The sequence below is a fragment of the Furipterus horrens genome, unplaced genomic scaffold (assembly GCF_987537825.1).
Source record: "Furipterus horrens unplaced genomic scaffold, mFurHor1.1.pri manual_scaffold_2, whole genome shotgun sequence".
Classification (NCBI taxonomy): domain Eukaryota; kingdom Metazoa; phylum Chordata; class Mammalia; order Chiroptera; family Furipteridae; genus Furipterus; species Furipterus horrens.
The window spans coordinates 196,388,214-196,411,591 of NW_028327172.1; the positions used below are offsets into that span (position 1 = coordinate 196,388,214).

Genomic DNA, 23,378 nt, shown 5'->3' on the forward strand with positions numbered 1-23,378 from the left:
AAAAATATATTCTAACAGTACTTTTTAAGAGAGTCTTTGAAGAAACTGTAGTAAAGAGGAAAGTTGTTCATATCTAGTTGCTATTAAGAAAATTATCTAAAACTTGGGAATCAAATGTTCTTTCAATGCCTTGTTGGGGTTACTGTTTACCAGACCCAGCCTTGGGATATTAATTCTAATTCTCGTGTTCCACTTTCTATTTACTATTTGGTTAAAGCCCAGAATGGGAAGTTACCCATTTGCTTATAGGTTTTTCTCCAGTAGAAAGACAATTCTAAAGGCTATGATTTTATTGGCCTGTAGGACATTAACCAGTTCTTTTGAAAACTAATCTGTAAGTCTTCTTCCAACACTAAATAAATTTTTTAAAAAAAGGCCTTTTTCTGATGGACTGTGTAAGCCTATTCTACAAATGCTCTAGGAACTAAACTTACCATCATACAGGTTCCCTTGTTAATGAGTCAAATCATATTTTTGACACATGTTCATTTTATATTCATGTGAGTCATTTTTTACCTTGATATGACCATAGTATTTCTGTCCTGTACCTTCATACTCTTCCCAGGAATTGACTTTCCAGGGCATCAAGATAATGCACAAAGATTCTTAGTGAGTAGAGGTCATTATCCTCATTCCTGTTGTGTTTCTTCAGAGAAAGTTTATACTGTAAAATCAGGTTTTAATAACTAAAATGTCTTAATAAATTTATTTTTCCTCCCTAGGCTGAAGCGTATAAATCGTTCACTATGGAGAAAATAACATTTTGAGGCATTGAAGCTCACCCTCCTGTGTATGTCCCATTGTACTGCTTTTTGTAAATCAGCTTAGTAATGAAGCCACCATTATGTCCTCCGTCAGCGAAGTAAATGTTGATATCAAAGATTTCCTAATGAACATTAATTTGGAGCAGTATCTCTCCCTCTTCCGTGAGTTTGGTTTTAATACTGTGAAGGACTGTGCAACAATAAATGACAGCGTGCTACACAGAATTGGAATATCACCTACAGGACACCGGAGGAGGATCATTAAACAGTTACAGATAGTCTTGTCAAAAATGCAAGATATCCCAATATATGCAAATATTCATAAGACAAAGAAGAATGTTGAGACGTTAAAGGATCACCGTGCTCCATCTTCTGATAAGGATACCTGCAGAGAACTTTCAGATTCACGTACTGTTCACACACCTAGCCCAGCACAGTTGGAGACTGTTACAAAAAATCTTGATCCAAATGACAGTAGTGTGGAAAATAGCCAGTCTCTTAAATCTAATGGTAAGCTATATCTTCCTGAACACAACTTCCCCATTCCAGAAGAAAAACCACACCTGAATTTAGAGTCTTTTCAAGATTCTTTGTTTGGTAGTGAAAATGTTAAAATAGAATCTTTGATTACAAAGAAGACTGTGGATTGTACAGTTGAAGAAGAACAAGCAGAAAATATTGATTTGATCTCAGAAAATGTGAGCAAGCTTCCTAATGTAGACTCTGGATGCCTTTCTTCCCTCGGCTGTTCAGTATCAGAAGCAAATTCTGGAAGTGAGACTAATGGTTTGTTAGAAAGATCACCGCCATCCCCGTTCTTTAAATTTCAAGGAGAAATGGTTGTAAATGATTTGTATGTCCCCTCATCACCATTCCTACCCCCTATGAGAAGCCGTAGCAAGTTGGTTTCAAGGCCATCTCGATCTTTTCTGCTGAGACATCGGCCCGTACCAGAGATTCCAGGGTCAACAAAAGGAATTTCAGGGAGGTAAGAGCTTTTGTGATAAGTTGTAAGTATTCAATTTGAGGAAATTTAGTTATTTTAGACAATTATATTTTCAGTGTTTTTTTTTTTTCCCTAAATTTAACTTCTATTAATTTACCTATTCAATTAACATTTTCTTCTCTTTTGAAACCTTTTTGTCATGCCATTTCTGTTGAACACAATTTCCCGGAGTCTGTTTCCAATTTATAACTGCCTGGAACTCTTTAACTTTCTCCCATTTAGTGGGGTAGGAGTGAGGGGGGGCATCCCTTCTCTTTATTCTATCTGGATATTCCTCCCCATACCTTCCCTCTGCACCTGGTATTACATTCTTCCATGAGTGCGGTTCTCATATTTGAATTGCTGATTCTGTTTCTCCACTAAAATATTTTTTCTTTGGCAGGGACCATGTTTTTAACATTTGGATTTGGATTTCTACCTCATGGCACAATATTTGGCATAAATTAATAATTAAACAGACATCTAGTCAGTACCTACTTGGTACTATTGGTCACTGTGCTAGGTGTGAAGGAGGTAGTATTAAAAAGTAAAATTCAGCCAAGTAAATTTGAAGATCTTAGTTGACTTTGTTCAATGATTAATGAATCGGGTAGCATCCCATTTAGCAAATAGAAAGAGTCCTGGGAAGTTGTACACAGTGGAAGACCTTTATAGGCAGATGAGGTGGGGAAAGGAAGTTGTTCTAGCTCAGGTCATCAGGGGGCTGTCCAGCAGATTACCTAGCTAGTGTTGACTACATAATTCTATATTGATTAGATTAAGGTTGCATTTCAGGAAGAGGCTGAAACTGTAGTTGGGTTCGCCATTATGGGGCTTAGCATGGGTGACTCCATTTTGGGTTTGTTGTTTCTTTTTTCAGAGAGGAATAAAGGGGCTTGAAATGTGGCATAGGAGACAGAAGTACAATAAGATGATGGTAACAGGATGGTATGAAACCAGGTCCACTAGAGATGGGAACTCTAAAGAGGAGCCCTCCCAGAGTGTCAGGTGGTTGGTAGCATGAGGTTACTGTGGAGTCTGAGTGGGGCCAACTTCCAGCAGAAAAGAGCTTTTATCTGTTTCTTAGTTACATCTAAAATAATTGTGGTTTTTCTGTCGGGTTGAGGTGGAATATTTTTTTCACTAAAAACTAACACTTGTCTCTGCTGTGAGGCATGAGGCTGTTCAAGTTTGGCAGTTACTGCTGGGTGCTAAAAGCTATTACAGATTTCTTGCACTCGCTGCAGGCTGGTATTTCTGCAAGATTCCCCCCCTCCCCACCCTTACCGCCACCTCGAATATGCTCTGTTCTCTTGATCTTAGGTAACTTTAGTAATTACAGTGTGAAATCCTGGTTGTATTTGCAAGAGAAGACTTGGACGTTTAATATTTCCAAGAGAAAATGTGGCAATTTACAAGATTGTGTTCCTTTCAATACGTCCCGTTAGAGTAGCCTGTCTTTGAGGGCAGAGGCCCCAATTTATTTGTCTATCCTGGCATCCCTAGTGCCAATAGCAGAGCCTAGTATTTCTTAGGACATGAATAGTAATAGTGTCATTTATTAAACACATAGGTGCTGGTTTGGTTTATAACTTTCCACGAGTGATCTCATTCTCACGATGGCCCTGTGAAGTTGGTAGTATTCATCCATTTTTTTATAAGGCCACTGAGTCTTAGGTTAATTTCCCAAGGAGAATGAACTCGGTTTTATTTCAGACTCCAGAACCTGCTTTCTAAACCACTCACTTAGTAACTATTCTTAATGTTGATTGTATATGGAGGCCTACCTCAGAAAACATTGCAGGTTCAGTTCCCGAGAACCATAATAAAGTGAGTCAAATTCTTTTTTCTGGTGGAGGATCTTGTCTTTAATTTGTTAATAACACAACATCTCTGAAGCAGAAGAGGCTAAACACAAGAAGACGAGGTATGCCTGTATAAGAATTGGCATATTTCTCAGGAATGTTAGAAGATCACTAACTTTTCTATGCCCCTTTAGATTTAAAATATTTTGCTAATTTTAAACAATTAAAAGGAAGTAAACTGAGAGGGGTCTGATGTGAGTACACACATTAAAATTGCATCTTTGCCAGAACGGAATTCTTTTGGGAGCCATAGAGTAACTTCAGATAAGTAACATTTGGCTTAAGTTTTAAATAAGACGTGCTGTTTCTTATAAACTGAAAGTCTTGGTATTCCCATTGTGACTCTTAGGCCTTGAAAATGACAATTGAAATAACATTAAAATTAGTAGAAATAACAGTAGCTGCATCCTAGCCAGATTACCCATTGTAACATTTCTTTGATTTGACAGAAAATGGTAGCCATGCATTCATGGTGCTTAGATTGTAACAGGAGAAAGTGATTTATTTTCAGACTTACTGTCTATTTTTACTCGTGGTCCTCACCAGAATTACAAATTATAATTGCAAGTTTCAAAAGTGTAATAATATGTCATTTAAAATAAAATTGTAGATTATGTCATCAGAGATCCTCTCTAATTAGCATTTAAATGATATTTAGTATATTCCCAGATGTACCAAATAAAAATATTTCTTTGTGGCCAGTGCTTTTAACATAATTTCTTTACTAATTAAGCATTTCATATAATTGTTAAAAGGAATGTGTTGCTAAATATGCCTTCTCTCGCCCCTTTGTCTGACAGAATTAACTCTCCAGCCAAAAGGATTACTTTTACTCTTGTCTTGAGCTTCCTGCATGAATTCCTGCTCCTTTTCCCTGGACAGCTGGGCTGGGTGGGACTGTGCTGAACAGTGACTCTCTGGCAATTAAAACTAAGCTGGAAGAGCCATTCTTCCTTATCCCCTTCATCTGGAGGTCTCCCCAGTCCCAGGGAAATCTTCAAGCAGAAAGCAAATCCAACCTGCTATCATTTCCTTGGGAGTCCCAGGTGTGTCCTGTGGTCCTTCCAGGACGATCCTCCTTAGTGGACAAGGCAGAAAGGAACAGGTATTTTTCAGTTACTGAAGAGGTACCTTTCTGATCCTCCCCAGTTTAATGACTTTTATACATCTTTTAAAAAATTTATTTTATTTTTTGTTTTAGAGAGAGGAGAAGGGAGGGAAAAGGAGACAGAGAAAAGTGTTGATTGGCTACTTTATATATGCATCCCTTCTGGGGACTGAACCTGCAACCCAGGCATGTGCCCTGACCTGGGTATCGAACTGGGCAACCTTTCGCATTGCCTCTACCAACTGAGCCACACCTACCAGGACAATTTTTATACATCTTTCACGCTTCCCTGGGGTAACTCTCCCTTGGTTATAATACATTATCCTTATTATATAGTGTTGGATTTCATTTGCTATTTTTTTTGTTAATTATTCATTTGCACTCATGTTCTTGAGGACTATTTATCTAACATTTATCTGTAGTTTTGTTTTTGACTCATTTATTATCAGTAATACTGGGCTTAAGGATGAGTTTTCTGAAATAAGTTATGTAGAATTGGTATCATTTTTCTTTAAATGTTTGGTGAAATTCACCAGTGCAATATATGGGTATAGATTTTTTTTGTGGATAGGTGATTAATTATTAAAAGTCAATTTTTCTAGTAGATATAGGGATATCAAGATTGTCTATTTATTCCTGTGTCACATTTGGTAATTTGTATCTTTTACGGAACTTTCCCTTTTTATCTCAGCTGTTGAATTTGTTGTCATAAAGTTTTTCTTAGTACTCTGTAATTACCCCTTTCCTGTTTGTAGGTTTTGTAGTGATATCCCCTCTTTCATCCAGGTATTGGTAATTTACGTCTTCTGTCTCATTTTTACTTTCCTTCCCTGAGGGTTATCAATTTCATCAATCTTCTCAAAGAACCACCTTTAGGTTCTTTTTTTATTTCCTTGCTTGCAGTTACTTGGACAGATACATATCTAAGGAGAGTGTCCAGTCCCTTACGTTTAGATGGAAAACTAGACAGAACTCTTTCACATAGTGGTGGGTACTCATTGCCCTCTGCTTCCACAGTGTTTCCTCTGTCATTGTTGGTGGCTTGTATTCTAATTAATTACTTGTAATGTCTCTCTTCCAAGACTATCAGATCTTCAAGAAAAAGGCTGTGTATTTGGATATTTTCATATTGTGCTGATAGTGCCAGAAAGGCTTTTTATTCAGTATTATAGAGCTCATGACGAAAATGCTACCTACATACTGAAATCTAGTTAGAAAATTTGTTTCTCAGGTGGGTATGGATAAAGCTTTTGAAATTGCTTTATGTTCATAATAGCATTGGGAAAATACGTTTGCTTTTGTGAATTATGAATATGAGAAGCAAATACTTGTAACATCCTTTGAAATCTCTTCCTTTATGCTATTTAGAAAAACACACTTGTGGAATTTGGCCATCCTGTATATTTAAAATTGAATTTATTTTTGAATATTGGTTGTTCTATCCAAAAGAACATATGTCTCTATTAACTCAAGATAGGACCTTACCTATTTTTACGTATCTGTTTTAACCTATTTTTCCCTTTGCTTTAAGCTATTTCCGAGAGAGAAGAAATGTTGCTACCTCAACTGGAAAATGTGTGACACAGCAAAGTGAGTCTTAGCATTTCAAGTCTCTGTAAATTACTTAGCATTCATTTGATAGCCTTAAATGTGCTTAAACTGTGATTGAGAAGGCAGCCCACCTGGGGAACAGGGACTAATGGGACTGCTGTCTGCTGAAGCTCATGGTGCTTTAGACAGGTGAGTGAATACAAGACATGCAGACTCCTGGAACTTTGTACATGGTAATGTAAAAAGATTTTTTTTGGTATAGGCTTCATTTATCATTAGCCACAGTTAAAGACATTTAACTGCATTAAGTGGTTTCTGACAGTCTGAGCAACAGAACATAGATTTATGGAAAGTAATTTTGCCATGGTAACAGGAAAGGGCTGACATCGCTCTGGTAAATTGATCATTGACAGAGGCTTTTCTTTCTTTTTGAAAATTCTGCTTCTACAAATTCAGGAACATTCTTCTCAACAATAAGATGGTGAACCCTTGGCTACTGAACCTTTAAAAATTGTTTTGCTGTATCAGAAAATGCAAATGTAGAGAATTTGTTCTTGTAGATTAGTGTAATTCAAAGATCGTGGAAATTCTTTTGAAATAATGTATTTACAGATGTATTAGTAGCTATGGAATTAGAGGGGTTGTATTAAATAGATTCTGGTATTTTATGTGATATAATATCTAGTCATCACGTTAATGCATTTTAAATAATTTATTGAAATCATAATAAAGATTAATTTTCTGCTGTTAATACTGTTATTTAGGAATTAACATTAAAATTGGCACCATGACAGTTTCCAATGTGTGTGTGTGTGTGTGTGAGACACATCACACTTTAATAAATAGTAATCAATAATATGTCATGTTGTAGAGTAAAAGGTATATACAGTGAGTGCTGCATCAGGAAGACCATGGGGTTAGTTTATTTGGGAGTAAGCATTATGTGCATTATTTTGGACTCTCAGAGAATAAAGCTTAAGTTGTCATATTGCTTTAAAATAAATACATGCCTTTTTTAAAACAATTTTTCATATTATTCACATCTTTCCATTTTCATCCTATAATTTCCCCAAAAAGATTCAAATGAGGAGAAATCATCTTCCATCTTTTCTTATGGAGATACCTTTCTCTTCCAGAAAGTAGAAACATCCAAGGTTTGTTCCATACATTTTAATTTTTTTCCATATTACTTGCTCTTCTGACTATATTTTGTGCTTCATTTTCTTGTAAGATGTTTGAAGAAAGTGTTATGTTGAAGAGTGAAATTTGCAGTCAGTAAAATTCTGCTCAGTAAAATCATGTTGAATTTATATTTTTAAATATAAATCACAAAAACACATGATCGGTTTCATTTCAAGAAATACAGGTCAGTGGGTTTTCAAGAGCAGTTACTTAAAAAGAAAAGTAAAAACCTATAAAGAGCAAAAATAACCTCCCTGCAGATATTGCATATTGCTTTGTGTTATTCCCAAATACTGACTTCTAACTAGTTAACATATTTTAATTATTCAGTTTATTGCTTAGTCTTTTCTCTTTAGTACTTGTGCCCTTTTGCTATTTTATTTCTTGGTCATGATAGAAGAGATGTTGGAAGACAAAAAGTATTGGGAAAGTCAAAGTAAATAAATTTTATTCTTGGTTAGCATATGCTGTTTTTCTTAGTTGAAATGATGAGTTATTAAATTGAAAAAGGCATCCAAATGCTATTCTGTTCAATATAGTCTCCCTAATTAAAATTGTTTTTACTGAGAATTGATCTAATCAGACATTTGTTTAATAAAATTAAACCCAGATATTGTATATCTTTGAAGAATATTGAAACCCTAAAAAGGTGTCTGTATTTTCTTAATAGAAGAAGTCTATAAGGAATGAATATTGGAGCCATGAAGAAACACTCAAAGGGGAGGCAACTACTGAAAGAAATTCTTTTCTTGTTAAGTCAAGGTATGAAGTCATGGCTGATGATGATTAATTCTTTCGAGCAAAATGTTATATACAGTGTTTTCTTCTTGCTCGTACTATGTTTCTAAGAAAATAGCTTACATTGGTAAGTCCCAATCTTTTTTTAAAAAAATGTGTTGGTAACAGTACTCATTTTAATAATTGAATTTAGAGTCTGTAAATCAAGTATATTCTGTAGCAGATTATTTTGATCTTTCTCTAATTGAAACCACTCTCCCCTCCCCAAAGGGGCAAATACATGGTGGCTGTGATTGTAGCAGGTTAAGGACTAGAAGTGATGTTCATATGAAGGAGAAAGGGACAGTGCAAAAAATGTCACTGTATGAAGTGCAGAATTTTTACAAATGTAAGTCAGTGTCTTTTTTTATTGGAAGTTCAGCATTGACAAGTGGCTTGACAATTATCCACTTATTTGGATCACACATGAAATTAAACAGAATTTCTAAGTCACCAACCTAAATTTTATCTTTCAGCTTTATTAGGACTTGGTATACTGGTTCATTATTAACATTCATTTTATGTCTTACATTTAATTTTTTATTTTCCAAGGTTAACACTGTTGAAGGTTTCCTTATGTTGAAACTAAACTTAAAGAAAATACTGAAACTTACAGAAGATACTAAAACACTAATTGCCTATCTTCAGCAAACATTTGATATGAACCTATTATAATGCAAAATGTGGAAGGGGCCAGGCTAAGTTATTTTTTAAGGAAGTAATTGTTTTTAAAACACTATATCTAGAAGGATGTAATTTGACCCCTAAGCATATGTTTTATTTATTAGACAAAAACATTCTTTGTAATGAGTTTTATTATACATAAATTACTCAGTGACTTGTCATTCCTTAAACTTAAGACAATATGCTTAGCTATTACGAATGTGTTCTGGTAAATACCAAATGCTACACAGCTTTTACCTTCTTAGTAGAACCCTGACCCTTTCTCATTTTCTAACTGCAATGTCTATGGTTTTTCCTTATTAGTGTGACAAAATAACACGAAAGCTTCTCACCAGCCAGACATACTCCCTCTTCCATTATATTGTGATAGAACAGCAGAGGGTCTGTGGAGTTTATTAATGGAGAGTCAAAGAAGAGGCAACAAGTTTAGAAGAAAGATCTTCAAAAAGATAGTAGTTCACGATGTTGCCCGGGGACTAGAGTGTCCACTTAATGGTGCTGGTGAAGATGTTGAAGTTGTGCTGCAAAGAATACAGTATCCCCTCACTTACCACGGATATTACGTTCCAGACCCCCCTCGCGAAATAGGAACCTTACATTTATTCTACACTCTGAAACCTACGTAACTTTAACAACATACATATACAGTACCGCAAAACCCCGCGATATAGCGAATAATCTGAGATAAATAATTAAATATAACATTTTTTAAAATCCCACAATACAGTGAGGCCGCGATAAGTGAACCGCGATATAGAGCGGGACAACTGTACAGCCGGTCTCCATCCTTACCACCTATATTTAACCCCCAAAGGAAACAGATACGATTAAATGATACATAAGAATAAGAGACTACTTCTAGTCATGTTCAAATATGTCTTAGGATGAGAGACTGGTATTTAATTTATCTAGAAGAGTTTTACAAATTATCAAATGGAGTAATTGAATTCTAAGGCTTTCCTGGTCTTCAGTTTCTGAGATGGGTGCTTTATAAATTTAAAACGTAACTGATGGCTTAAATGACCCGTAACACTTGGAAATGTTCACACTCTTTTTTTCCGTTTAGCATATATGATAACAGGAAGGAAAACGTAAGTGAAGAGAAAACGGAAGATATTTGGATCCCGCGAAAGGACAAAAGCAGTTGTCCCATAGACTGTGCTTCAGATTCAGAATATTCAACAGTAGAAGAATGCTTTCAGAGTCTCAGAAGAAAAAATTCAAAGGCATCTAAATCGAGGACTCAAAAAACATTGAGTTTGGACCCTGTGAATAGGCACAGTTATCCATTAAGCTCAACAAGTGGAAATGCTGATTCATCAGTCATTTCCTCAAATGCAATATCTCCTTATGCCTGCTTTTATGGATCGTCCGCGAGGAAGGTTAAATCAGGATGGCTAGACAAACTCTCTCCCCAAGGGTATGTATTTATTTAGCATCTTTTCAAAACTCAAGCTTATCCATTTTTTTAACCTGCTAGGTTGCTGCTACTCCCTGCCCCCTCCACTCCCTACCATGCATTCAAATACAGTTTTTCTGGACTTTCCACATGCTTTTGCAAATGCTATTATTTAGATTTAGGAGGAATGTGTGGAATGTGCTGGGTTAAGGTTCTGAAGAGCAAATGAAAACTGGAAGTTTTGATTTCACCTCTAGAACCTTAAGGTTAATTTGTAATTTTGCACCGAAATGCACTGTCCTGTGTCCCAATTGTAGCAAAGGAAAACAACACAGATTGAGTTAGTATTACTCAGCCCACACTGTTTGGCTCTTGCTCATCTCCTAACAATGTTCTGTTTGGGAATACAAGGCTTATTGTAGTTAAGGGAAAATATGTCATTGTTAGATTTCGGGCTTCACTGATAATTGATATATTGTTTTGATTTTTGTATGTTGCACAGAAGGTCAGACTCCCTTGAATATTATACTTTAAAATGGACTTATCATTTCTGTTTACAAAGAAACTTCTGTCCCTTAAGCATTTTATAGTACTGAGAAATCTTTGGGGAGAGATTGTTTAATTAGAACTGTTTTTGGCACCTTTATTTTTGGATGTCTTTTGTAAATACTTATTTGAAGTGTTCCTGATGACTTAGTACATTATTCTGGGGTTAAGGCTCTCATGTTTAAATACTTATGTGGTGGATCGCTACAATGTACTGGTTTTCTCTCCTGTTCTCCCCAAAATGCGCATCCTTTCCAGAAACCCATGGTTTGACCTAAAATAAACTTTATTAGCAAAAATTTAGCAGAAGTATCAGTTGACTAGAGGGAACAGGAATCACATTTCTTAGAAGTCAAAATCCCACCACCACTTTTATGGCTTTTAATTATATGGCTAATATTTCATGCAGTTGAGACCTTTTAGCAAATCATGTGCCGAAGAAACTGAAGCACGGCACTGGGTATCAATTCTGTACTTTGTTTCACTCCTTTCTGGTTGTTATGATCAAATAGTCAGCTGTGTCTGCTTTTCGTCAGTCACCAGTATCATTGGTAAATGCATCGTGAAAGAACAAACATATCAGTCAGCACTCAAGTGTACACACTGGTGGAATGAAACAGTGAGCCAGAATATTCTCAAATCATCCGTTTTCTGTAATTAAGTGTTTGGGGAGATCAGTGCTCTCTGAAAATATCGCTGGAAGATTTAGTACACTCTGGGTACAGAGCGCTCAGCAGCTGTGCGTCCTCCGTAATCTCGGGTGGCACTTTGCTCTTCACAGGGTGTATGTTTATGCTCCAGGCACACCGAGAAAGCGTCACCATTACTGGCCACCCCTGGGACAGTTGGGACATTTTCTCCTTTCTCTTTGTCACGACTCTGACGTTACATCCTCTGTGTTCCGAACCTGCCTGAGGTTAGATGCTGCAAGTTTTGTAGATTTATATTTTTTCATTTTAGGGGAAATAATTTAGTTTTCTGGCTTAAATTTTTTTCTCCTGCATACCAGGAGGAATGGACATAGGAAAGTAAACCAAAGAGCTTGTTATATCACTAAGAAATTAAAAAAAAAAAAAAATCTCCATGTTTATATTGCTATGACTAGAAAGAAATATATATAACTGGCCAAGAAGCATGTATTAATTAGATCAGAAGTAGAACCTGAACTTTTCCTTTTCCTAATTAGACTCTGTAGACCATTGTGAGGGTGTTTAAGATGCTTGTTAGTTAGACAAAGCGATGCGTATTCTTTCCTTATCCAGAGGTCACTGAGCTGTGTTTAACTCATGATCAGGTGTCTCTTCGGTGCAGGTAGCACTGATTGAGATGACTTTCTGAATTCTGAGAGAAGGTATTAACAAACTTTTTTTTTTCTTTTTTTTGGCAAATGGTCAGATAATACTTGTTTTAATTTTTACAGCCATATGATCTTATGAGACATCAGCAGCTCAGCAGTTGTAGCGTGAAAGCAGACATAGAGAATATGTAAGCCAGTGAGTGAAGGTGTTTCAATAAAACTTTATAATAAGCACAGAAAATGGGCCAGATTTGGCCTGTGGGCCATAGAGGCATAAAATAGATGAGATGGTTGACTAAAATCTTATAAGTGCTTCCTCCATCTCCCCTGGGCCCCAAGTAGAAAATGACAACCTGATAGATCACAAAGTAGGGAAACCACTTTCTATTACTCTATTAAATATAGAAGTAATAAGAAGCAGGAACCCTTTTCATGGACCTTTGCACTTGTTCTTTCTGCCTGGAATGCTCCTCCAGAGAGCAACAGGGCTTGTACCCTGCCTCCCCCAGTGCTCGCTGTGGTGTCTCCTTTGCATTGAGGCCCCGAACACCAAATTTAAGATGATCACTGCTCCTCCCTCACCACCTCATTACTCTCTCAGTTACTTTAGTTTTCTCTGTGGGGCTCTATACTATACGATTTATTTTATATACACTCCATGGGGATGGCGTCTAATTGGCTTTTGTTTACTGCAGAATCCTCAGTAGCTAGAATGTTGCCTGGCACATGGTAGATGCTCTTAATATTTGCTGTTGAACGAATCAGTCAAAAAACCTAGCACTAGACAGGGCTTTTTTCCTGAAATTTCTCTAAAACAGCTAGTTTTATTTATAGGGATTTTGTAAAACTGAACTCTGAACACTGTATTGGTTCAAAATCTGTAGGTGCTGTTGATGGCACTGGTACACATGACCAGAGCAGTGGATGCTCCGTGTTCTTTTTATTATTCTGTTTCCTCCTTAGAGACACTTATGTGTGCTGTCAAAGCACAGTTTAAAAACAAATAGCCACACTCAGTTACCTTTCTCCAAATATTCTTTGAAACTGTTCTCAGTCATGAGTGACTAAAATAATCAAATTATAATCTGGATTTATTTCACATGATTGAATATGTATTTGTTTTTTGTTTTTGTTTTTTAAAAATATGCTTTATTAATGATGCTGTTAACAGTTGTCCCAATTTCTTTTCCCTTTGTTCCCCTCCACCCAGTGACCCTCCCTTCCTCCAGTCCCCCCTCCTTAGTCCATGCCCATTGGTTGTACATATAGTTCTTCTCACCATCTTCCTATCTATACCACTCCCTCCTACTATGCTTCTTAATTCCTGTACAGTCTTTCTCCCTTTCCCCCCTTCCCCCTCCCTGCTGACCTCCCCCCATAATGTTCCCCATACCTATATTTCTTTTTCCACTCTCATTGCCTATTCAGTTTGCCTTTGTTTTGACTCCATAGCTTCTGTTGTTGTTTCTTGTGATACAGTTTTCATTTTAATGTTCATAGTTTTGATCCTCCTCCTAAACAAGTCCCTTTAACATTTTATATAACAGTGGTTTGGATCTAATGAATTCCTTCAGTTTTGCTTTGTCCTGAAGGCACTTTCTCTGCCCTTCTATTCTGAATGACAGCTTCACTGGATAGAGTAATCGTGATTGTAGGGTTTTGCTTTTCATTACTTTGAATATTTCTTGCCAGTCCCTTCTTACCTGCAGTTTCTTTTGAGAAATCAGCTGATAATCTTATTGGGACCCCTTTGTACATGATTCTCTTCTTCTCTCTTGTTGCTTTTAAGATTCTCTCTTTATCCTTAACTTTTGACACTTTGATTATAATGTGTCTTGGTGTGGTTCTCCCTGGGTCCATTTTTTTGGAACTCTGTGCTTCCTGGACCTGTAATTCTATTTCTTTCCCCAAGTTAGGGAAGTTCTGCTTCACTATTTTTTCACATAATTTTGCAATTTCTAGTTGTTGTTTTTCACCTTCTGGCAACCCTATGATTCGGATGTTGGCCCGCTTATAGGTGTCCCATAGGTTTCTGAGCCTCTCCTCATTTTCCTCACTTTTCGTTTTCTCTTTTTGCACTGGTTGACTGTTCCCTCCCTATGTTCTGGTTTGTTGATTTGATCCCTGGTTTTCCTTTCCTCACCACTTGTTTCATATGTGTTTTTGTTCATTTCAGCAGGACTAGCTTTCATTCCTTCCCCATCTTGTTTAAGATCCACTGTTAGATCTGTAAGCTTTTTTATAACCAGATCTCTGAACTGTGCCTCAAAAAGATTTTCTTTCTGCTGGTCCAAAAGATCATGTATTTGCTCTCTGGTCAGCTGCGTGATAAGGATCTCTATCATGGTCTGTGCCATCCTGACAGTTTTGTGTTTACCTTTCCTTCCTTGGCGGGGCTGTCACACCTCCTACGCTATAGGGGGCAGAGCCCCGTGCACTCGTCACAACGGGTGACCCTTCTCACCATGCTATGGTGCTTTGTGTCAGGGTGGGGGTCCAAGCTGGATTCCTGCCGTTCACTCTCTGCTGAGAGACTAGGAGCCTCCTCCTCCATCCCCACACCCTCCGGCTCTCACATTCTGAGGCAATGGGGGTCTGCCTTCCCCGGCATTGTAATTGCGCGCTGACGGGTTTGGTCTGCAGCCAGGGGTGCTCTCCAGGCGCTTCTCGCCTCCCCATAAATATAGGTGTCTGTGCTCACCACCGTCCCACTGCCACCACCAGCACAGCTTGACCTCTCCACCCCGGCTTCGCCCCTCCTACCCATCCAGACAGGCACCACTTGTTTATAACTTCATACGTTGAACTTCCACGTAGCTTTATATTCTGGAACTTATAGTTATTTCTGGTTTTGAGGTAGTTGTATTCCTTCTTAGTTGTGGAGGGAAATGGAGTGTGTCAGTCTAGGCCTCCATCTTGACCAGAAGTAGTATGTATTTGTTTTTGAAATGGGAATGACAGTTTTGAATTAATGAACAATATATGAAAGTCACCCAGTATTTAGTAAGAAGATAATTATGTAATGTTATGCAATTAAAGAAATACTAAGACATTTCCAATTGAGCTTAGAGTATAAAATTTATTTGAATATTTGAATGACCTAATTATAATGTAGCCTGATACTATTGGTTTACAAAATTATATGTAAAAAACTTGATAAAATATTAAGTTCAGGTCTGTTATGAGTGTTTCAAATAGGACAGGCAGATGAAAAACATAATAAATGGTACCTATTTAAAAATACTGAATTTTAAGGGTAAAAAACAAATCTTTTCCTCTGCTTTTTTCTGGCTGTAACTAATAAGCTCAAGCATTTCAGCAAACCTGAGTAGATGCAAATATGAAAAATTGTGTATAATTTATTCTAGCATTTTCCAAATATGTAACTCAGAGGAAGAATCCTGCAAGTTGCTATAAAGGAAGGAGAACATGGTATAACGTCTGTACCTTTAATGGGAAATGCACATATTGACTATCCCAGAATATCTGCAATATGAAACTCTTCACTTTAACTTGCTATTTTCTAAAGATATTTGTGTGTTCAGCCTAACACACTGAGCATATTTATAAAAACCGCCATATATGAGGTCTGTCCAGAAGGTATCCAGCCATGTAAAATGAAAAATAGAGACATTTACTGAAGAAGTTCTAAGAAACATTGTACACAGGGCAATGATGCTTCAGTCCCCTTCAAAGTAGGCACCTTGGGACCTCACAAGTTCTCCCAATCTCCATCAGCTACCCTGTTGTATTTTCCTGAATTTCATCGACATTCCAAAATCTTTTCCCTTTCAAAGGTGATTTTTAGTTTTGGGAAAAGCCAGAAGTTGCAGGGCACCAAATCTAGGCTGTAGCAGGGGCTGAGTCACCTGAGTGATATGATGTTTAACCAGAAAACTGCACAAGACGTGATGTGTGAGCAGGTGCATTGTTGTGACAAAGCTGCCAATCAACAGTGGCCCATAGCTGTGACCTTCTGAATCCTCAACATAGTTTCTGTGGAGGAATGTTCTAGCCTAACACAAAATTTGATGCAGATTCGTTACTCTTCTCTCTCAGTCATTTTGAATGTGATTGCCACACAGTACACACACTCACTCAGCAGTGTCTACCACCCCCACTGACTAGTACAGTGAAGTCATCATTGTTCACACACGCGCATTCCAGTCCTCTCTCCTTGGCTGCCAGATTACATCGATGTTGCCCAAGCCATTCTCGTTATATTAACAATGGCTGGAATTTTTCCAGACAGACCACCTATCTAGAGGAATTCATATTTTAATTGACAAGATGTTTTAGTACTTCATTTCTTACTCAGCTAAATTTAAAAATATATTAATTTTTTTTTAACCATGGAGAAACATTGTATGGTATGTGAGCCTGGGACAGCAGAAGTTGAACATGTGAGGCTGATTCAGCAATGTGAATGTATACCAGCTTAACAATTTACGGAGGAATACAAAGATGAGTGAGATGTATGTATCTCTTGCCTTTTGTGTGTTTTCCCTTTTGGAAATTAAAAATAAAACTAAAAAAGTGTAATAATTGGTACAGACAGGTCAGGCCCATAGAGTAGAGAATCATGATGTTACAGAGAGGTTGAGAAAACATTTCTTTAAAGACCTTGTAGGGAGAAGTAGCAGTTCAATGGGTCTTTGGAAAATGGATACATTTTGAACTGGGGTTTTTAGATGAAATACTTTTCTAGGTAGAAGGAGTGAAAGCACAGTGACTCGGCGATATCTGGGGGTACTGAAGTCTGTGAGGTGGATGGCTGAGATTATTTTATGGAAGAGTCAAGGGTGGGTGCTGGGATGAGGAGGGAGACACCTCCAGTGACCTGCCTGTGCAGGTTGAACAGCGGACGAGGGCAAAGGAAAAAGCCAATGGTTAAATACCAAGACAAGGCCAAAGCCCACACAGTGGTTCAGAGCCAGATCATTCAGAAGCCAGTAAGCCCACATTAAATATAGAAATTCTAGAATCCCTAGGAATTTGGTATTGGATTTCCTGCACTGAAAAGCTGATAAAATGTAGCTTTTTCATTTTTCATTTCTGGGAAGTTACTTCAATTGCATTTTTTGAGCCCACTTTTGTGTTTGTTACCTTGTATTTAATATGGAAAGTAGTTTCTTTTGACTGTTCTTTTTGTAATATACTGTTATTGTTCCATGGATACAGTATGTTCTTTTAATATCTCTGAGAATATTAATATGTTTTCTTTAAGCCTTCTTTTCCTGTAGAATCTGTTTCCATTTTTTGGAGAGGGGATGTCCTTTCCACTTTTATCTTAGAGATGTTTTCCTCAAATGTTTTGTTGATCTTGGGCTGTTCATTTTTTAAAGTGAGATACTACAAAACTGATGGGAACAGGCTCTGATGGGTCTTGATATCTTTTTTTCTAAGTTGATCTTGCTAGACCTTTACTAATATGTTTCCTTGGAGACTCCTCATGCCAGTATCTTTTAAATGAATTCCCTTCTTGAGGGTGATGAGACTGGTAAACAGCTTTTATGGAACTTAGTAGGGAAAGTGGACTTTAAATATAAATATTTACTACCTAGACTTCCATTTAATTTTAATGTTTCTTTTATATTTTTATTACATTTATTGGGCTAACATTGGTTAATACAGCTATACAGGTTTCAAGCAAACACATATAATACATCACCTGTATATGGCATTGTGTGCCAAACCTCCTGTCGTCGTCGTCGTCGTCGTCGGCAGCCGTCCGTCTCGAGAGACGATGGTGTGTAGCTTCTTAAGAGTCTATCTGCACCGCCGAGAATGGCTGTGCAGTCCAACTCGGGAGTGACACAGTATATGTCTCCTCCCGTGTTGAATCGACATCTTGCGATGACGCTGGAGTGTCCCCTCCAGTGAAGCTGAAGCTACAGAGCCTGGGCAGGGTGATATGGAGGGTCTGCTGTTGCCCATGCAGCAGACCCCCCCTCTCTTCACAGCTGAAGGATCCAAGGGAAAGACGGAGTCAATACAGCTTGGCTTCAGGTGCGCCGCAGGAGTTGCCGGTGTTGACTACAACGTCAAACCGCCTTAGGGACTCCGGCTCCGGATTTTCTGTGGGGGTTTACTCCCTTAGCCTTTCCCCTGAAGAGGTATGCCGCAAGGCAGCGGAGGTTTTTAGGAGTCAGAGTTTTCCTTCTCTGATGTGCCCTGACTGGAAGATCGAACCAGCGACACTTAGCTCGCAGGCCGACGCTCAATCCACTGAGCCAAACCAGCCAGGGTTAATGTGGGAAAATAAAGAGTCGGAAATAGGATCTCACCAAGTATGCAGATACATTTTCTCCCTCAACCTCCTCCTGACCAGCTCCTATCCCCCAATTCCTCCGCCAGCCATACTTCCCAGAGGAACACTTACAGGCTCTTTTCTTGTCTTCCACCCACTCTTCAGATGCAGCTTCAGGCTACAGTATACCCCAAAAGTTCCTGAAGGTCACCTACATCCCCAAATCCAACAGGTGTGTGTCCTTTGCCTCTTCACAGACTCTTCCCAGTGTTCCCTGCCACCTCCCTGGGATGGACAGCTAGCCCTGTCTCCACTTCCTTCTTCCCACCAGGCAGCTCCTTCTGTTCCCCTTGCAGGTTCTGATCCTTCCTCCCAGGTTACTCTGTCACCTTCTTCTCATTTCCTTCTCTCCCCCTTAGGGGCACTCCAGTTGCTCTGCAGGTACCACAAACAGACAATGCCTACCCTTCCACCATGCCTGCTGTCCAGAGCTCCAGGCCAAGGAATCAAATGATACTCCTGCTTTGATGTCCTAGGTACCTCCAACCCAAAAGGCTTACAGCCATACTGGGAGCACCCGTCTCGGTGGCAGGCCTCTCCTCCAGCCTGTAACCAGAAGCCAGCCTCACAAGCCCCCGACTCCTTACATCCTGCCCACCACCAACCCACAGCTCTCATCCCAAAGTCTGCTCCTCTCAAACCTCCTGTAGTCACCATGTATTTGACCGCTTTTACCCTTTCCAACTCTCCCCCCTTCCCTCTGGTAACCACCACTCTGTAATCTGTGTCTATGAGTTTGTGTATTTGTCTTGTTTGTTCACTTTTTGCTTTTAGTTTTATATCTCACGTATGCGTGAGATCATATGGTTCTTACTTTTTCTGTCTGACTTGTTTTGCTTAGGGTGATATGCTCAAGATCCATCCATGCTATTGCTCATGGCACTGTTTCACCTTTTCTTGTGGCTGAGTAGTATCCTATTGTGTATATGAACCATATCTTCTTTATCCAGTCACCTACTGAAGGCCCCTTCGGTGGTTTCCATGTCTTGGCCACTGTGGATAACGCTGTGATTCGCCTCCTCTTAGTACTGTCCCATACCTTCAGCCCTGTCTGAGTCGCCCCCTGCAGAGACCCCTGTGTGATCTTCTCCAGTGAATAAACACTCTTCTGCAGTGCGAAGTGATGGGGGGATGCTGGGACGTGGTAACAGGGGCACAAGTGGATCTGTTAAATTGCCTTTCAACAAGTCTTCCTACCCTCAGCGTCCCCCCGTCTTTCACAGTCACTTCCAGAGTGACTTGGTGCCTCCACCTGCTGAGATTTTCTCAGATTTTGTGGGTAAATTGTCAGTCAACTCTCTGAAGCTTCCTAAGGCAGTTCCTATCCTTTCATCTGCTTTTCCAGTTTCTAAATATTGTTGCTATCATCTACTCTGGTCACTGCTGATTTGTAAGTATTTGTTTTTATTTTTATTTTTAAAAAATCTTTTGAAGTCTTGGGAGAAATAGGGGTAAACATAAGCTTTTAATTGATCATCTTAACTAGAAACTGGTTTGATGTTGGACTTTTAAGAATAGACTGACTCCATGAAATAAAGATATGTGAATATTTTTTTTAAATAATTTATTTATTTGTTTATTTATTTATTTATTTTTAGAGAGAGGGTAAAGGAGAAAGAGAGGGAGAGAAACATCACTGTGTGGTTGCCTTTCACTTGCGCCCCCAACTGGGGAGCTGATGTGCAACCTAGTCATGTGCCCTGACTGGGAATCGAACCAGTGACACTTGGCTCGCAGGCCGACGCTCAATCCACTGAGCCACAGCAGCCAGGGCTTGATATGTGAATATTTTAACATAGCTTTTCATAGATCATATTATGTAAGCACTAACTTCTTTGTAAATATTGTAAAAATTGGTAGTCACACGTGAATATTCATGCTTTATTATTGACTTTCCAAAGTCCTTTTAGCACTTGCAATTTCACATTAAATAACATTTTTAAAAAAAGAATTAGGTATAACAGAAAAGGAAGCTGAGATTTCAGAGAATTTTTGTTTTTGGTTTTATTGGCCCCAACTTATTTTGGTTTATATAATCTTAGAAACTTTCATTTTGGTTAGCTTAAAAGTGAGGAAATGCATTTCAGCATAGAAAAGTTGCTGGCATGTTATAGAAATATAATAATTCCATGGATCCATTTTGTAAAATACTTTATAACTAATACTTCATCATTTAAAAGCCTCATACTTAAAAGAGTAATTAGGTAAAATAATAATTACCTAAATAAGAAATGAGTGATTAAGTAAATAAAAATCTACTCTTGGAAATTATGGTAGTTCTAAAACATATTGAGTGTAGTTGGGGTTAGAGCAGGGTAAAATATAATGTGCATGTAATTCTGTATGATTATGTAAACAAGGCACATGAATCTGGTTAAGCATAGTATTATCTTTGTCCTTAGGTATTTTTTAGAATGATTGAGAAGTATGCTTGTGATGATCTAAGTACCGTGATTAATAAAAACGATAAATTTGACTTAGTGCCTTTGAGGTTCATTCCAGCTGGGTGCTATTTAGAGATGACAGTTAGGTAGCCTCTGTTACCTTAATTTAGTACCATTGGTTAGCATGCTGGTTTGATTTTGGGATTTTTCTTTTTAAGATGTAAGATGTAATCTTTAAAAAAAATCTGCTGACAGGTAGCAATGATATTAAACAGAAGTGCCTCTGTATGAGCCCTTTATAAGTAGAGATTTAATTGTTTATATGTGCACTCTTGTAAAAAAAGAATTTTTAAGATACATAATTTTGAGACGACAGAAACTGACACCATTTGGTGGGGCTGTGTGTATGAACGCAGTTGAAGCTTTATACCACCTGCCCTGCCAGAGCTCGAGGGAAGAGTTTGTAGAAATGTGCTCAATAACTGCACAAGCCTTATACACTATTCTAAAAAAGCTTCTTAAAGAAATGTTTCCCTTCAGAACCCTAAAAACAAAATAGGATAAAACGTAGGCTAATATGTCTCTTGTCTGCTTTACCTTTTTTCCTGAAGGAATTCAGAAGGACTTTGCAAAATTGAACTCACATATAAAATGGGTAGAGGTCAAATATTATTGCTGCCTAAAGGGAGATCCAGGATGTTTTCATATAAAATGTGCTCAAGTCAGGTTTGAGTAGTGGTGAGGAGCACGGACTGCCTGGATTTGCCTCCCAGAAATGCTGTCTACTAGGTGTATGATGTGGGTGAATTATTAAACTTACCAGTGTCTCCGTGCCTTCATCTGTAAAACGGGAATAATAATATTTCTTATTGGTGGTTTGGAGGATTAAACGAATGGATATTTGTGTATGGCTTGCAGCAGTGCCTAGAACAAAGCACTATGAAATGTTCTCTTTTTATTACCAAAATTTGTGCCTAATAAATTGTTAATGGACTAAGACTTTAATAGCTCTGTGTAATAATTCATCTTTATTTCAGATGTAATTGGTGTGAGACAGTAGATGACATTGCATTTCATACCTTGTCTTTTTTTTTTTAAAGTTTACTAAACAGAATCAGATGTTAACAGACGTTTAAGGGAAAAGCATTAATTTACATTAGAGAAAATTTTAAAGTACTTTAGCAAACTTTAATTGTGTGGGAACATTCATTTTACATAATTCCGGCGGAATTAGTTGCTTAATATCTAATAGACTTGTATAAATACATGAGAAAGGTATTTAACATTTGTTTAGAAAATTCTTTATAAATTTAGTATTCACCAATATTTATTGATTTAAAATTGTACATTGACATTTAGAAACACACCGTTCTCAAGCTATCTCTTTTAAAATTTAGTTGAAATTTGTAGGTTTTACCAGTATTAAATCAAAGTTTTTATTAGGTAGAAAGGGTAATGATGTGAAAAGAATCTAAGTGTAAGTTCTTTAATTAAGCAGTTATTAGAATTTGGTATTGACGTTCACATGCAGAAAATAGCTAGTTGAATATTGACACTTTAATCAGCAAAATAGGTTGCTTACATAAATTTGGTTTTAGAAATATCTTAAATTGATTAACTCACATTTTAAATAGAAAAGTACCAAATGAATACATTTAAAAAATGTTTAACTCTAAAATGTATTTTATAATTATATGAAAATTAATTATTTTTTCACGTTTTCTGTAGCACTAATTTTTCTTTAATAAGTTGTTTTACAAAGCTTTTATATGATCATATAAAAATTTGATTTTTAGTATTTGAAAATTAAAAAATGAAATTAAAGGTGAAATGTTTTAGTAGTGTTTATTTTTTCTGTATATAAAATGGAAATTGGATTATTTTTTAGTGAAAAATATATTCAATAAGTATTTGTTAAGTACATTTTATATGCTAGAAACTGTGGCAGTTGCTGGTTTTACATTGATAAAAGTCGTTTCTATATTCAATTATCTAAATATCATGGGAGATGGATGAATCAAAAACAAGTCTATGATTACAGAATCTATAAAGTCTGATTAAAGAAAATGGAGCAACACACCAAAGGGACCTGAAGGATCCATGTGATCTCCATCTAGGGGATGACTTTGAGGCTGTGATCGCGAGTATAAGGAGCCGACACATAATCATGTCACTCATTCATTCAACAAACTCTGTTTTTCAGTTCCCTGTTTGTGTCTGTGTTAGTTGCTGATCATACAGTAGAGAATGAAACGTTCTTGAACTTTGTCCTTGTAAAGCAGAAGGACTGTTGTGGGAGACAGACATGAAGCAAGTAGACAAATACATTTAAGAGTTAGAGGAAAAGGAGGGGGCGCTTTGAAAGAGAATTAACTTTGTGATCTGCTTTGAACTGGCTTATCAGGGGAAGAATGTCCGCAGGTGGTCTGGGGGAAACTCTGAAAGATAAGGAGCAGTTAGCCAAGGGAAGAGAGAGATAATGTAAGGTTCTAAGGCCTATATCTCCTATAGATGTTGATTATTTTT

At 37.5% G+C, this 23,378-nt stretch overlaps 1 protein-coding gene across 1 annotated transcript in view; it reads left to right on the top strand.

Moving 5' to 3' along the window:
* The first annotated feature begins 778 nt into the window (after nucleotides 1-778).
* ARAP2 (ArfGAP with RhoGAP domain, ankyrin repeat and PH domain 2) overlaps nucleotides 779-23,378 on the top strand; it is a 145,361-nt gene continuing 122,761 nt past the window's right edge. The window contains exons 1-5 of the mRNA XM_090266994.1: nucleotides 779-1,752; nucleotides 6,254-6,312; nucleotides 7,351-7,427; nucleotides 8,126-8,217; nucleotides 9,983-10,336. Of these exons, the coding sequence (XP_090123120.1) occupies nucleotides 845-1,752; nucleotides 6,254-6,312; nucleotides 7,351-7,427; nucleotides 8,126-8,217; nucleotides 9,983-10,336 (1,490 nt within the window). The 5' untranslated portion in view covers nucleotides 779-844. The remainder of the gene's footprint in view (nucleotides 1,753-6,253; nucleotides 6,313-7,350; nucleotides 7,428-8,125; nucleotides 8,218-9,982; nucleotides 10,337-23,378) is intronic.